This window comes from Idiotropiscis lumnitzeri, chromosome 15 (genome assembly GCF_059441095.1).
Source record: "Idiotropiscis lumnitzeri isolate Australia: NSW breed Sydney's pygmy pipehorse chromosome 15, RoL_Ilum_1.0, whole genome shotgun sequence".
Lineage (NCBI taxonomy): Eukaryota > Metazoa > Chordata > Actinopteri > Syngnathiformes > Syngnathidae > Idiotropiscis > Idiotropiscis lumnitzeri.
In genome coordinates, this window is record NC_142405.1 from 6,723,327 (window position 1) to 6,739,009 (window position 15,683).

Below are 15,683 nucleotides of genomic sequence, written 5' to 3' on the forward strand. Positions count from 1 at the left end.
ACTTGCCATTTCCTCCTATGCAAAACATGCATCCCACTAGTGCGCTATAAAACGTACGCCAAATGCCCTAATGAATCCTGCTTCAAAGCAAGATGGTGGACAGAGTACTAACATACTTGCTCGTCGCTCTTTTTGCTTCGACAGCCACTGAAGGCTGGAGCATAGAACAGTCCCAACCCGTGGTGAAAAGACCCGGAGAATCCCACACATTAACATGCAAAGGATCTGCCATCGATTTTGCGAACTATGGCTGGGGCTGGATCAGAAAAGGGCCTGCTAATGGCTTGGAATGGGTTTCTTATATAAAAGAATCTTGGAGAGTTCCAAAATATTACACACCTGCCGTTCAGGGTCGGTTCACCATCTCCACACAGGAGTCCAGCACCCGGGTCAATCTGAACATGGGCAGTCTACGAACTGAGGACACAGCTGTATATTACTGCGCCAGATACACGGTGATAAACAACAACAGAAAATGGCCACAAAAACCTTTGCACCAGTTTTTTTTTTTCTTGCCATAAACACTTCCAACTCCCGAATTAAAATCACACTGACAAAAAGAAAACATACTCTCCGATAAAGATTTTCTGTTGGAATAAATGATGTTATTGGCATATCAGGGTTAATCCGATTGCTTTTAATTTATTTATTTATTTATTTATGTATTTTTTTAATGTAACACTATGCTAATAAATGGATCAAGTTTCCAACATAATAATGACCAAACGCGCAACCCATTGTCATTTTCATAAATGATTTGCATTCATTTTGTTTATGCATCTATGAAAGCTTTGTCTTTCAAAAATATTTCTGAAACCGGCTGGGAGGTTTTTGAGAGGGCGTGTTTCATTGTGCTTACAATACACAAATCCGAACCACGGTGTTACACACCATAGCAAAAACCGGCGATGGTGCGATCATTCGAATGGCGCTCTATTTATAAACTCTAAGCACAAGGAGAAAATTCTTGTCGCGTATTAATGGCAGCTAATTAGAGAATGTTCTACTGTATATTTTTTTGGAGGGATGAATAAAAATAAAAAAAATAAAAAAGATAAAATTATCGATCAGTTATAATGTTGTCGAGCTGAACTGTTGATGATTTTTTTTTTATTTTATTCAATTAGTTTTTTCGGGAGAAAATGTAAAATATATTCTTATTATTATATTATTATTAGACGCCCCCATCAGGACACCTTTGCTTCCCACCATGTTCTCTGAAGTTGTGCTGTTGCTGCTGGCTGCGGCTTCCAGTGAGTGGCACCAAGGCACACATGACCTTTGACCCCTCACATTCAACATTTAACATGATGCCCTTCACAGGTATCAAGTGTGAATCGAGAGATCAAAAGACTAATATATAAAAAAATAACTCAGACGGGCCGTCATACTCAACTTTGGTGTTGGTTTACGAAGGGATTGTCAATAACTTCAGTAAACTGGCATTTGCAAACCTCTCCCATTGGTGAATTGAAAACAAAAAATATAGAGCACTATGTTTCTGCTTGCTCGTAAGGTCACATTATGGTGAGTTCAAAAGCCTTTAAGTTGCCCATTTCCCTCTATGCAAAACACACTCCCCACCATCGCACTATAAAACGAGCTTCCTTGCCCTCAAGCAAGTGCAGAACACTTTTGTGATTCCTGCTTCGAGGCAAGATGGCGGAGCGAACGCTGACGTACTTGATGTTTGCTCTTTTTGCTTCGACGGCCGCTGAAGGCTGGAGCATAGAACAGTCCGAATCTGTTGTGAAAAGAGTCGGAGAATCCCACACATTGACATGCAAGACGTCTGGCTTATGGTTTTCCAGCAATGCGTGGAGCTGGATCAGAAAGGTGCCTGGAAAAGGCTTGGAAGAAATCGCTTTTATAGGCACTCACAGTAGTCCGATATTTTACTCACCTGCAGTTCAAGGTCGATTCACCATCTCCAGACTTGACTCCAGCAGCCAGCTCCAACTAAACATGGGCAGTCTGAAGGCGGAGGACACAGCGGTGTACTACTGTGCCAGAAGCACAGTGATAAAGAACAACAGCACAAAGACACAAAAACTTCTCCTTTAATTTGCACCAATAGGACAGTTTTGTCACTTCCTAAATGAGATAGAACACTTAAAACAAATAAGAATTAAAATGACAATGGAGTTTTTTTTCTCCAGAAAGTATGAAAAACTGCAGAAAATACCCATTTCTTTATGTTTATTTATTAATAATTTCATTTCCAGGATAGAATTGAATTATCTATTGAACTAAGGATGTATCTGATTTTAGCTGAGGTTGTAAAAATCCCGTTGTGATGCTTTAAAAAAAAATAAAAATAAATAATGAATAAATAAATAAATAAATAAATAAATACATAAATAAATAAATACATATATATATATATATATATATATATATATATACAATCCATTTGAAAAATAATTGAAATGACACTGACTGATAAAAAAACACACTCTTCAAATATGAAACTGCCATTTGCTATTGAAATAAATTACTTTGAATTATCCTTTTGATCAATATATTCATAATTAAATATGATTTAAATGAATGGATCCGATAATAAGAATAAAAAAAAAAAAACACTGCTGATTGATGGAAGATTTCATTTCAACTTGCTGTCACTTACACATATTTAAAAGGTTTGTCTTTAAAAATACTTTCAGCACGTGCTGCACCTGGGAGGTTTTTGATGGGGGATGTGTCATTGTGGGAATATATATGGGTTGGACCACAGTGTTACTCACCACAGCAAAAACCTGCGATGATGTATCGAATGGCAGTCGATGAGCAAATTGCAAACGCTCATTTCTTTTCACATACTAGTGGCAGGTTTTTATAAACCGAGCTATACTTGTGAAACAACAGGATCAGATCCTATCAGATCCGACAAATATCATGTGCAAAAAGCATCAATCACGAGAGGGGCCAACAACAAGATAATCATTTGCTCATCAGCTCTAAAATGTAAAAAAGAATACTGTATATACATTATGTTGTCAAATGTAGAATCAATATGAATAGTAATGCTTTAAGTCTTACCTTAAAATGTTTGAAAAGCGCTTGTAGTTGACTTTTATGAACCCTGAGCAATAGAACCTTCAAAGAAAAATTCAATGTGCCTAAAAAACTTCCAAGTTATGCTCAACCACACTTAAAATTCCCATAACAAAGCACGTTAGTATGTTCCAAACCTTTGATACCATGAACGCTATGTTTTAGAAACAGTTGAACCCGAAATATATCGTCTGGCTGCACTTCCGGGAGACCACCTGCACATGTGAAACAGGAACCATAAAAACCATCCCGAAGTGCACATGTTTGCTTTTTAATTCTGACAGATAATCCTCACGATTTAGATCTGGGGTGGGGAAACTTTTTGATTGGTAGGCCACAATGGGTTCTAAAATTTGACAGAGGGGCCAGACCAGGAGCATCACCTCATGGGAGAAAAAAAATACATTTAATTTTAAATGAAAATGAACAAAAGCATAACAACAAAATATTTTTCTTTGACATACCACTGTATTTTGAAAATAAAACATTAACAAGGTTGATTCATTTAACTTTTTTCAAGTTCGACGGGCCGGATTAAAACGTTTAACGGGCCACATGTGGCCCCCGGGCCGTAATTTGCCCACACCTGATTTGATTGTCTTTGATACTTCGGTACCACCTGTTCAATTTATTTTCTTAAATTGTGAAACTGCCACAATGAGGGGGGGTCGTATTTGTCCTTTCTGTTTATTAGAATGAAAACTCCACACATGACTGCAAGAGAAACTCTGGATTCAACTTTGCCTGAAAATATCAAACAAAGCCTCTGACGTTCTAAAATGACATTTGCCAGACGGAAGAATAGTCGTAGTAGTCAAGAAACAGCGAATGATCCAACGCATACCAAATCATGCTGAGATCTGCCTCTGTCCTTCGAAACGGAACGGAACAATTGACTTGCAAATTGCTGAACTAATTTGCATATTGCTGAAACCAGGGACTCTCCTGGACACACAACACCACAGCAGTGATAAAGAAAGTCCACCAGCGTCTGCACTTCCTGAGGGTCCTCAGGAAATTCAACCTGGACAAGAAGCCGCCGCTGGCCTTCCACCACTCGTCCTTCGAGAGCCTGCTGACTTACTGTGTCTCTACCTGGTACGGCGACTGCACCGAGGCAGACAGAGTGAGGCTCCAGAGGACGGTCAAAACAGCCCAGAGGATTTTTGGCTGCCCTCTCCCCTCCCTGTCGAACATCTCTCAATATCATCAAAAACAATACTCCCCCGAGCTCACACCTGTTCGACCCTCTGGCAGGCGCTACAGGTGCATCAAACAAAGACAAACAGACTGAAAAAACAGTTTCTTCCCTCTCACACATAACTACCCTAGAACTGCAACATAAAGTGTTTTTATTTCTCCAATTTCATATTTATTTTCTATTTCATTATTTCATCTTTAATTCATCTAATTTGTATATTTAATTCAATTATTGATGTATTGCACTGGAGCGGGGAGCTCTCTAATTTTGTTGCACACTGAGTACAATGACAATAACGGCCTTTCTGATTCGGATTCAAGCTGACTATTAGTTAATAAATGTATGTTAAAAAATCTGTTCTCAGTGCTACTAACGTATTAATTCTTCATAATGTAAAATGTATGAATTAATAAGGCTAAATATTATGTTTTAGTGGCAGGCAACCAACATCTTCACCAACACACATTCCTGATGACAGGAAATCAACACCCCCAAGGGAGTTGATTGAGAGACACAGGAAGGTACTATTTGAGGAACTGGTGTTCATATATTCATTTTTTTTTTTTATGTAATGGTATTTGCATTGCTAATAGATTGCTCTGTATCACTGTGAGAATTTTTTGACTACTGGGGTAAAGGAACCCAAGTCACAGTTACGTCTGGTAAGTAAATTTGCTGTTTTGTGTCTGAAAAAGTGCCTCGAAGGTTTTTGTATTAAATCACACTTGTATTCGGTCACTGTGACGCTGGCTTCGATTATTGGGGTAAAGGAACCCAAGTGACAGTTACGACAGGTAAGTAATCCATTTTTTGTGACTGGAAACTAACTTGGAAAATATTGACTTAATAAGATTTTGTGTTACATTGTGATGACGTTTATCAGAATTATTTCCCATTGATGCGGAAAACAAATGTGGTTTTTGGTTGATGTAATTCCACAATGTGTTTTGAATGATATATTTTTTTTAAAGTGATAAAGCAGCGAGTAATATTTGACGCTAAAAATGACAATTTTCTCACTACTGTTTTGATTTCATTGGTCTAAAATGGAACCATCTCACATGGTTATTATTGTAAGCAAAAATTAACCACATGACATTTTTAACAAACAAATAAAAGTAAGAATGCCTTTCAAAAAAAATGAAAACGAATTGAAACCGTTTCATTTTCATCACTGTTAATGAATATGATCAATAAGCGTTTGAGAATTGAGAACTTTATTTGACAATATTTAGTGACCTTTTTTAATCTTGCATTCGACAAACATGTCATATATTAAAAAAAACTAATACTCAAACTAATAAAAATGAATTAAGAATGAAGTATTTTCTTTAAAATTAGAAAAAAAGAAAATAATAAGTAAATATCATGAAAAATCCCAAATTGTTATATTTGCCTTCCGTATTACATTTCGACAAATTCAATTCCTTTTCCTTTGCCAGGAACATTGATCAAACCGTCCCTCTTTCCCCTGATGCAATGTGGCTCTGGAGCCACGCTCAGTCTTGGCTGTCTCGCCACCGGTTTCACACCCTCTCCACTGACCTTCGCCTGGACCAAAGACGGAAGCGCCTTGACTGACTTTATTCAGTATCCTTCAGTGGAGAACAACAACCTCTATACGGGAGTCAGTCAAATCCAAGTGAGGAGAGAGGACTGGGATAACAGGGCAAAATTCCGATGTGTTGCCAAACATTCAGCCGCAGATGTCCAAGTGATGATCACCAAAATAGAAGGTAATATGTTTTAAATCAAAGATTCTTATAGTTTCTTTGGAAATGATGTCTCGTGTGTAGCCTAACATTCAACCGCAGATGTTGAAGAGGCGATCGCTGAAGCTGAAGGTAATGTTTTAAAGACAAAGATTCTTATAGTTGCTTTTGAATCGATGTCAAAGTTCTACTAAAGATCTGCGATTGCTGTTCTTCACTTTATGACAATGATCGCATTGACATCATTTGAATGTTGAGATAATTATGTCGTCAAAACGTAATTTTATCAAGTTTTTAATTATGTTTTAATCGCATGATTAATTAGAACAAGTCAGCCGATGAATGAACGAAATGTTTCACGGCAATCCACATTAATCCTGGCCGGCCGATTATGAAGAAAAAAAAACATAAAAAAAAAAACAAAACACGAGGGTAGATGACACAAACAGAAATTGCCAATCAATTAAATAACACAACATTTCCAGATTTTTTAAAACAGATTCCATCAGTGTGGGTTGTAAACCAAACAGTGAGGTGGAAATGAATTGTGCAGCTGCTGACTCTGCCGCATCTGTCTAAAAAAAAAAAATAATAATAATAATAATCGCAATATTTTCTGGGGCTTTTTTGCATCTCACTGCATCAGCATTCGAGTGTTAATAATTCCAATTTATGCTTGCTTGCCTCAGTGTAAATACTGTATATGCAAATGCACACATGGAAAGCAGTAGTTGCATATTTATGAGCCAAAGTATATTTTTCCATCGAACTGAAGTGGTAAGAAGTTTGTAAAACAGCCCAAAAAAGAATTTTCGCTCACTCTCATGTCTGCTCGCGCATATACAGTACTTGTAGTCTCGTCTGGGCTCGCTATCACGTCTGCTCGCGCAAACATATATTTGTCACTATGTTTGTTTTTCAGAGGACTACAGGTTGCCAACTCTTAAAGTGTTGGCTTCTTCTGACGGGCAAGACGAGGAGGCATCCTTTGCCTGTTTTGCCAAAGATTTTTCCCCGAATATTTATGCCTTCAAATGGCTGAGAAACGGATACCACGTGACGTACGGCAAAATAGACGAAATCCAGACTCAGTCTGAAGCCAGAAAGAGCGAAAATGGAACGACACTTTACAGTGCCGCCAGCCTCCTGGTGCTCAAAGGCAACCAGTGGTCACCTGACACCAACGTAACGTGCGAATTTAAAGGGAAAGGCGCACGGGGAGATGTTTCTGTGACGTCACACGTCGCCCGCAAGTCCGCGTCGTATTCATCAGGTGCGTTTTCTTTGAAAAGAAGAACATTGATTGAAGCGGGGCTTAAAAATCCAATTTGGAATTTTTTAACAGGTGTGGAGATAAAGATCACGGGCCCCACAATGGAGCAGATGTTTTTGAAGAAAAAAGGAACTGTAATATGTGAAGTCAAAGTCAGCACGTCATCCGTGAAGAGTATTTCATGGGAGAACCAGGACGGGAAGAACATGGCTGGTACTTTAATCTCGCCTTTGGGCAAAACAGGCGTATTCAGCACCAACCTCGACATCACGTATGACGAATGGAAAACTGGGATAAAGCGCAACTGCGTTGTGCTTGGTCCAAATATGGGCGACTCAGTGAAGAAATCCTACGAAAGAGATATCGGTAAGACATTTTTGGGGTTTGTGTTTGTGTCATTGTGTTGTGAGTTTGCACATTTTGTTTTGCAGGTAAACCATTGCAGCGGCCCACACTTTTTATGATGGCTCCAGTGGAAGATAGTAAAACCGAAACGGTGACCCTGACTTGCTTTGCAAAAGGCTTCTTCCCTCACGACGTTTTTGTGTCTTGGCGTGTTGACGATGAGCCGATAAACTCCACTTATGTGCAGAGTACCTCCATACCTGTCGAAAACCAAGGCTCATATTCGGTCTACGGCCAGTTAACACTCAGCTTTGAGCAGTGGCAAACGTTTGATGTGTTCTATCACTGCATCCTCTACCACGAGTCTTTGGCCGCCCCGTTCAACGACATTGGCAGGTCCATTACGTACACATCCGCCAAAATGAATCCGGCCGACTTCAGAATCGACAACCCCGATTTGTGCAAGACTCAGTAGACGTCTTCTTCTATGTCCCGCTGTCTTCTCTTGTTTGCTCTTTAATGTTTGCTGCTTGTTGAATCAACATTTTGTGTTGTCTTTAAATGCAGATTTAAAAAACAAATAAAAAAAAAAAAAACTCATTGCAACTTTTGTATGTCGCAAGCTGTCCATGTTGTCTTTATTTTCAGCTAATATAACACATATAGCAATATATTTTCTATACCTTAGAGGAATTGACTTGAATATTTGTGTCAAGTTGTCTTTGTGCACGTCTTTTTCCTCTCCTGGGTCTTGCTGCCCGAACAAAACAAGAGATATTTAAAGGTCATTTAAAGGTTAGACCCGTCAAGTCATACATGCCAAGTCTTTGAAAAGCAACTCAGGGTCTCCAGTCTTTAGCATTAGTTCAAAGGAATCTAAATCAGAATTTTGTGAGGACATATTAAGCCTTTTAATAAACCGTAGCAACTGAGATTTACGAGGTCATGAAACTCATCACGTGTTGAAGAACCAGCAGACAGAGATATTGTTTAAAAGGGCATATATTTTATTTTTGAGCTTTAACCAAAGTCATAATGTACATCCACTAGACTACCTGGTGGAAACAACCCACCAGTGGAATAATGTCGTGGATGAAGAGCAAGACAACATGGAACACACGGCGCTCACATTCATCCTCCTCTTCCTCATCACACTGCTGTTCAGCATTGGAACAACGGTTTTCAAGGTAATATGAAAAAACTTCAAAAATCCAGCAATGCTATACAATTTTACCATTAGGGCTCTATATGACTGTACACAGTGGATATAAAAAGTCTACACACCCCTGTTGAAATACCAGGTTTTAGTGATATAAACAACATTTGAAGGCTTTTCTGCTACAAAGCAAAAAATTAAATAAATAAAACTAATATATATATATATATATATATATATATATATATATATATATATATATATTGGAAATTATTTAACTGGTCTTTTTTATTTTTGCACAAAATCCAAATTATAGCATTGAAAAAATGCTGTGTAGTCTTCTCATTGTATATGCACTGGAAATTCTATTAATATCGATTTATAAAATTATTTATACAATTATTATTATTAAGAGGATGGATGTTGATTTTCTTCATTTTCTTTTCAGGTCAAATGAAAAAAAAAATCAGCTTTTTGTCTGTCAAAATTATCTCCTGCATGCACAGTATTATTTACCATGTAAGTAATGGGTGTATAGTCACATATAATTATTCACATTTTTTTTTTAAAATAAAAATGATGTCAACTAGAGTATTTCTAATTGCTTTTCTTTTATTCTTAATGTGTTTGTAAAACAGTCACATTGTGTCAGCACCTGGATTCAACAGGATATTAAAAAAGCCTCAAGATGTAAATAACATATTTAAATGTGTTTGTCACAACCGTGTGGATGTCATCTGGCCTCCTCACACCTGCTGTCAGTCACGCACAGTTGCTCCGCGCCGTCTTTCACTTCTGTTTGGTGCTTTTTTTTTCCCGGATTGCCTATATGTGTTTATTTCATTTATTTTTTTTTTTTCAATGCTTTCACCTGCTGCTTGCCTCCGATCACGCTTGCCGGCCTCATTTCCACCTGACTGTGTTTAGACACCAGACATTATCAAAGTACCAAAAAAAAAAAAAAGACATCATGTTTAGGGTAGATGCAACAACCTTAAGGTATGTATGATTGATTTGTAATAAATGTAAAATACCCAAGAAGTGAAATTCAAATGAAACACAAGACTGTATTTTCAATTTCCGCAGCGAATACTTTGCCTCCAGACATGACATTATACCCACTGTGGGAGGATAAATTCGGAACGCCCACCGTCAAACTTTTGTGCATCATAAGCGGCTTCTTTCCGGATACGCTGAGTGTCGAGTGGCTACGGGACAACCAAAAAGTCCCCGTCGGGCAGAGCACCACCAGGAAATTTCAAAGTGTGGTGGAAGAATCCAAAACCTTCACCCTCATCAGTGAGTTTGAGCCAACGGTGGAAGACTGGAAAAGTGGCTCCAATTTTACATGCCAGTCAATTCAAAACCAAAAAGAAACAAAAAAGTCCATCAGTATTTGTGAAAGTACGTACCACATGCATTGTCTGACTGTCGTCTCATGAATTCTACTTATGATGTCACTAACAACGAACGTGCGATGTCATCCGGCAGCTCAGGCGTATAACCCTCCTTCCATTCACGTGGAGCTTCCCAGTTTCCGGGCGGTCATGATGGGAACATCGGAAGCGAAAGCGATATGCCGTGTGCGCACCCCATTGGATGCCGTCGTGACGTTACTGGCGGAGGGCAATGCCGCCGCTTATAACCAAGTGAGCCAGTACCACAACGCGTCTCACATCGTCAGTCATCTCACATTATCGGCAGATGTGTGGAAACAAATAAAGAGCGTGAAATGTAAAGCGGCGCATCGCTGCTTCTCCGAAGTGGAGGAGATCGTACCCGTGTCAGGTAGGAGTGAAATCAACATGGAGTCAAAGAGCAGCCAGACTTCAATGTCTCTTTTGTTGCTCTTTCATGATCATCGATTAGAGTCTGCAGTGAACGCTCCATCAGTGGCGATCAGGCGATCTCTCGCCGATTTGCCGACGAAAGACACCGCCGTGTTCGAATGCGACGTCACGGGACTGGATGCCGTCGACCTCTACGTCAACCTCCAAGCCGACGGCGTGGAGGTTTCTGACAAGCACTACGTCGCGCTCTCTAAAGCACCAGGCCCGCATTCCATCAGTCCGCATTTCAGATTGCCAAAATCATCCATGGAGAATTATTCACGTTTTACCTGTCAAGTGAGCCAAGGCTTCTCCGGCATCTTCCACTCAAGACCCATGGACGACATTTTTGGTGAGATTCGAAGTCAACAGTTGCTTTCATGTCGCGTGCTAAATATCATTCGTCGTCTTTTATCAGGGGAGCCATCGGTGGAGCTCTTTTTGGCCCCCAGGGAAGAGTCCAAACCACAGAGAGTCCTCTGCTCTGGTTGGGGTTTTAATCCTCAAATTACGTGGTTGACCGAGTCGCAGCAAAGACCTCCGTCAACGAGCGACATCAGCATGAGTGCGGATGGACGTGTGGCGGTGGCGAGTCAACTAGACATAGAGCAAGAAGAATGGCAAACTGGGAAAATATTCACTTGCCAAGTGTCTGACGCATGGCTCGGTAAAAATGTCAGCAAAAGCATCGACGTCTGCTCAGGTAAAAGTTTTCATAATTTTGTCATCAGGCACCAACTGAATAATGATTCTAAAAATATATATTCAATGTTTCGTCGCAGTCATACCGTCATCAGCTCTAAAAGTTGGAGTTTATACTCACGGACCGCCGCTCACAGAGTCGCAGCAGACGGATCAAGTGACGGTCACTTGTCTTTTGGTCGGCGTTCATCTGGATGATTTCTCCATTTCCTGGAAAGTAGACGGGACGGAATATTTCCACAGTTCCCATACGGAGAAGCCGACTAGTCACGCTAATGGCACCGAGTCACTTCGGAGCTTCGTCGATGTTTTAAAAAGTGACTGGGATGCATATAAAAACGTGTCTTGTGAGGGGAAACATAAATGTTCCGATCAAGGATACGAAGATCGTGTAAGCAAAAGTAAAGGTAATTTGCATTTACGGTCGTAACGGAATTTAATCACCATCCAAATAGAAAACGTTGACCTTATCTGTGTTTGTGTTCTTTAGACTCGATTCCACCAACTGTGCGCATAATCCCGCCGACCATCTCGGAGCTGGCAAACTCTGATGAAATCACACTTACTTGCCTGGTTTCTGGATTTTTCCCAGATAACAAAATAGTGTACTGGGAGAAAGATGGGCAAAGATTGCCGTCTGTTTCGTACAGCAACAGCCCTGCGTGGAAATACAGCAGCACGAGCGGCACTTTTTCAATGAGCAGCAGACTAAATGTATCGAAAAGTCAAGACCGGCGGTCCAGATATTCTTGTTCTGTGAGACATGAGTCATCGGAAACGCCCGTTAGAGGCACAATCGAGGATGTGTTTGGTGAGCGCAAAATCATCTTTGGACAAATTTGATATTGTTGTGCGGTGGTGTCTTGACTCGCGAGTCCTCCGACCTGAGTTTTGAGACAATTTGAAATGTTGGCTCGTCAGACCACAGCGTACTTTTGGCAAATCCCAGACAAGTCTGGGCGCTTTCGATTTGTAAAGTAGAGTTTAAATGTGCATATGTACAAAAACTGTAAAACGATAAGGTACAACGATGTCAGTTTTTAATCCTGGGGTCAAAGGTCACATGCCTTCAATATCGGTTTTCGGTCTTGCCATTTACATGCAGAAGTTTCTCCCGATTTTCCGAATTGTTTGGCGATGCTTTGGATAACGAAATCCCTAAGTTCCTTGCAAATTTATGTTGATGAATTTTGTTCTGAAACTGTTGGACCATTTCATCATGCGGTTCTTATGTTCCAGCCACAGTCACTCCCAGCCAGCCTTCAGCCATCTTGCTGCGGGGTTCAGGTGAACTTGTGTGCCTGGTGTTCGGCTTCAGTCCGGCTTCCATTAACGTGTCGTGGTTTCTCGATGACACCAATGAACGGTTTCACTTCAACACCAGTCAACCCAGCACAGGTCCAGATGGGAAGTTCAGCATCCAGAGCCGCCTTCGCCTATCCCAAGTCGATCTGTTACCTGGGGCGGTCCACACCTGCAGGGTGACACATGCAACTCTCACGTTGACCTTGAATGTAACCAATCCAGGTACTAATTTGTGCACTGTCCTGCACGTTGATCAAAGCCCACATTTGGCACTTCTTGTTACAAAACAATGCCGTAATCACGTTTATTTGTATTTTTCAGTGATCTTACCAGATTGCAATGTGTTGGATGACATTGCAGACGCGGTTGTTAGTCAAGATATCAATGTGGAAAGTTGGTACATGTCTGCCACGTTTCTTGTGCTGTTCCTCATCTCCATATTCTACGGTGTCTTGGCCACACTAGTTAAAGTGAGTTAAAGCGGATTTCTGATTTTATAATAAAATCATTCAAGATTTTAATATATGATCTGATGTACTGTAATTTATAATAAGATAAATCCAGACTTTCTTCCCTTTCTTCTTTCCTCCTTTAGACTAAATAGTCGTGACATCAGAAGTGATGCAGTTGAATTCTTCTCACCTGGATCATTTGCTGATTGCTGAACAATTAAATATCTATGAGTGTTCTTTATCATTCTGAGTTTTGCCTCGCTGACTTTCAACAAGTCAAAAAAAAAAAAAAGCAGAAATTGCAATTAACTTCGACATCCACGTATAATAACAGTAACCTAATAAAAAAAACACATCACCACTTACTTCAACTGACCACTAGAGGGAGCCAAAGCTCGAATTGCAGCAATGGTGGCTTGAACGCTTTCCCCACTTGAGACACAAAATAGAAAATGTAAGGATTTAACCGAAACAACTGTGAAGTATAAAGATAAACAATCACTTGAAAATCAAAAGATGAGTTTGATCTCTTCTTTCCAACACACACGTATGTAAACACAAGGATGTGCACGCTCCCACTATGCATAGATGTCTGCGTTTTGTGTATATGGTGGGTTTAAGGAATTTCCATCAGGGAGGGATGACACTCGGCACATCCAGGATCACTATTGGCTACCTCTGGAATTATTTGGCTCAGTCTGTGTATGATTGGCTGGGGACCTGCGGGAGCCAGCCCAAATCGGTGACGCTGTTGCTGGGATGTGGACACGGCACACGGATGCCAACCGAACTGCCAAGGGGCCGGCAATTGGGAAGCATGGCATCAGGCCCAGCAGGCTGCCTGAGACTGGGTCACTGTCTAAAATGTCCCATCTGTAGAACCATCTGAACTTTGAATCGACTGTAAAATAAGAAACGCTACGTAGAATAACAGAAATGCCCTGTAGAAGAAGGTTGCGTCAAGTGAGTAACAATAATGGCTCTGGGTTGTCTCTTTACAGCAATGTGACAGAAAATGGCACAATCATTAGATTGTCCGGATAATTACACCATAATTACACATGTCTATGAGTTTATTCTTTGTCTGCATCTGTCTTGAGCTAAAAACATTTTGGAAACTGCTTTGGCACCAAAATAGTGCCCGCAGGCACCAGGTAGCCCCAAAGGACCACATGAGTAGCCTGCCCTGGCCTGTTTTAAAAATAGCTCACCGCTGATGGAACATTGCGATTTCTTATGAATGCTGCGGAAGTGATCATATATGAAAATGTAAAAAAAAAAAAAAAATGGCAGAGATTTAGATGAATAAAGCAAGGCATATTGATATTTATCTTTTTACTACCATGTCAAATCATTGTTGAGAATTATTGTAAGGAATCTTTAACATGACCGCTGTCTTCGCCATTTATACAAACGTAAGTAAATGTAATTTGAGCAAGTTTGGAATTGTATCAAACTCGTAGCCAAGATGGTGCTCTCAGTTTCCAAAAAGGTTGGTGACCCCTAGTGTACATACCGCGCCGACACACACTCAGGATTTTGTTTTACTTTCTGGACGTTTTGGGTGTATGGATTTAAATGTGGAAATGACTTAACAGTAAAATAACTCTTTAATCATCTAAATCGGTATAATTAGTTATGAATACTAACAGTAAAAAATACATAATTTTCTATTTTCCCCGAGGCCTACCTGTCACGGTCACAGTACTCTGGCCGACAATCCCTGGCCTGCTAGATATTTTGTATCCCACTCACTGCTTTATCTCTTGGAATGTTGCGTAAATCAACTCCAGTCTGCTCTTCTCGTGGAATGTGCAACAAATTTTGCCATACAAGGGTAGAGAAATGCCAGGCTGACTATAGAGTGATGTAAGCAACACTATAAGAGCTGCACAATTACAAAGTATGAAATGAATACAAATTAGTGGATTTTGCTGCTTAATTCATATTCCACGAATTTATCAAAATACCATTTTTAGACCAGTTGGGCCACATAGAACATATTGTTCAGAACTTTTTGTTGTTAGGCTTCCCCTTTAGGAATCAGGGTGAGTAATTTTGCCAACTCTGATTGATGGTCAGAGAAGGGCCCCTAAAAAATTAGAATCCTGACAAAATAATATGACACACAGTAATAAACGTAAAATTACCTATACATTTCATTTATCCTGCATTGGTGGCAACAGTGAGTGTATTTCTTTTGTCCACCTGTTCCAGCCTGCAGAGAACGACGGCTTTTCACGTTATCAGACAGTGCGTGGAAGTGGAGCCCGCAAGACGCCCTTCAAGGCCGCTAGCCAAAAACGCAAAGTGAAGAAGTTTAGCCATGAAATTATAATTTTATGTTTGCTGGTGGATTCTTGTTCAAAAGATAATCATGTTCAAATTTCAGTAATTCATAAAAGGTAATTGGCCCTGTTTTTTTTGGTAGTGTTTGCAGAGATTTTGTTTGTTTCTCCACAGATTGCAATTGCATTTCATTTTAATGGAACAGGTTGGAAATTAATCTTGAGGATTTTATTACTATTATTTAAAGAAAGAAATGGTTATGTTGTTTTCACAGATATAGGAATAGTCAAAAATATTAATAAAATGCATAGTTTTCTGTAAAACTGTATCAAAATTTTCCCACGCCTGTTGGCTGGCTGTGG

The 15,683-nt window shown here is 39.8% G+C and overlaps 1 protein-coding gene across 1 annotated transcript; it reads left to right on the forward strand.

Annotated features, from left to right (window-relative positions):
- The first annotated feature begins 82 nt into the window (after positions 1–82).
- On the forward strand, positions 83–14,091 carry LOC148322562 (uncharacterized). The gene is made up of 18 exons (XM_088317264.1): positions 83–448; positions 861–874; positions 5,002–5,052; positions 5,701–5,994; positions 6,893–7,243; positions 7,316–7,609; positions 7,675–8,061; positions 8,639–8,775; positions 9,251–9,263; positions 9,831–10,148; positions 10,236–10,532; positions 10,614–10,925; positions 10,992–11,276; positions 11,356–11,682; positions 11,766–12,086; positions 12,515–12,802; positions 12,902–13,050; positions 13,176–14,091. Exons 1-18 carry the CDS (start codon positions 93–95, stop codon positions 13,182–13,184), a joined length of 4,203 nt encoding a protein of 1,400 aa, XP_088173390.1. The 5' UTR covers positions 83–92; the 3' UTR covers positions 13,185–14,091.
- The last annotated feature ends 1,592 nt before the right edge of the window (positions 14,092–15,683 follow it).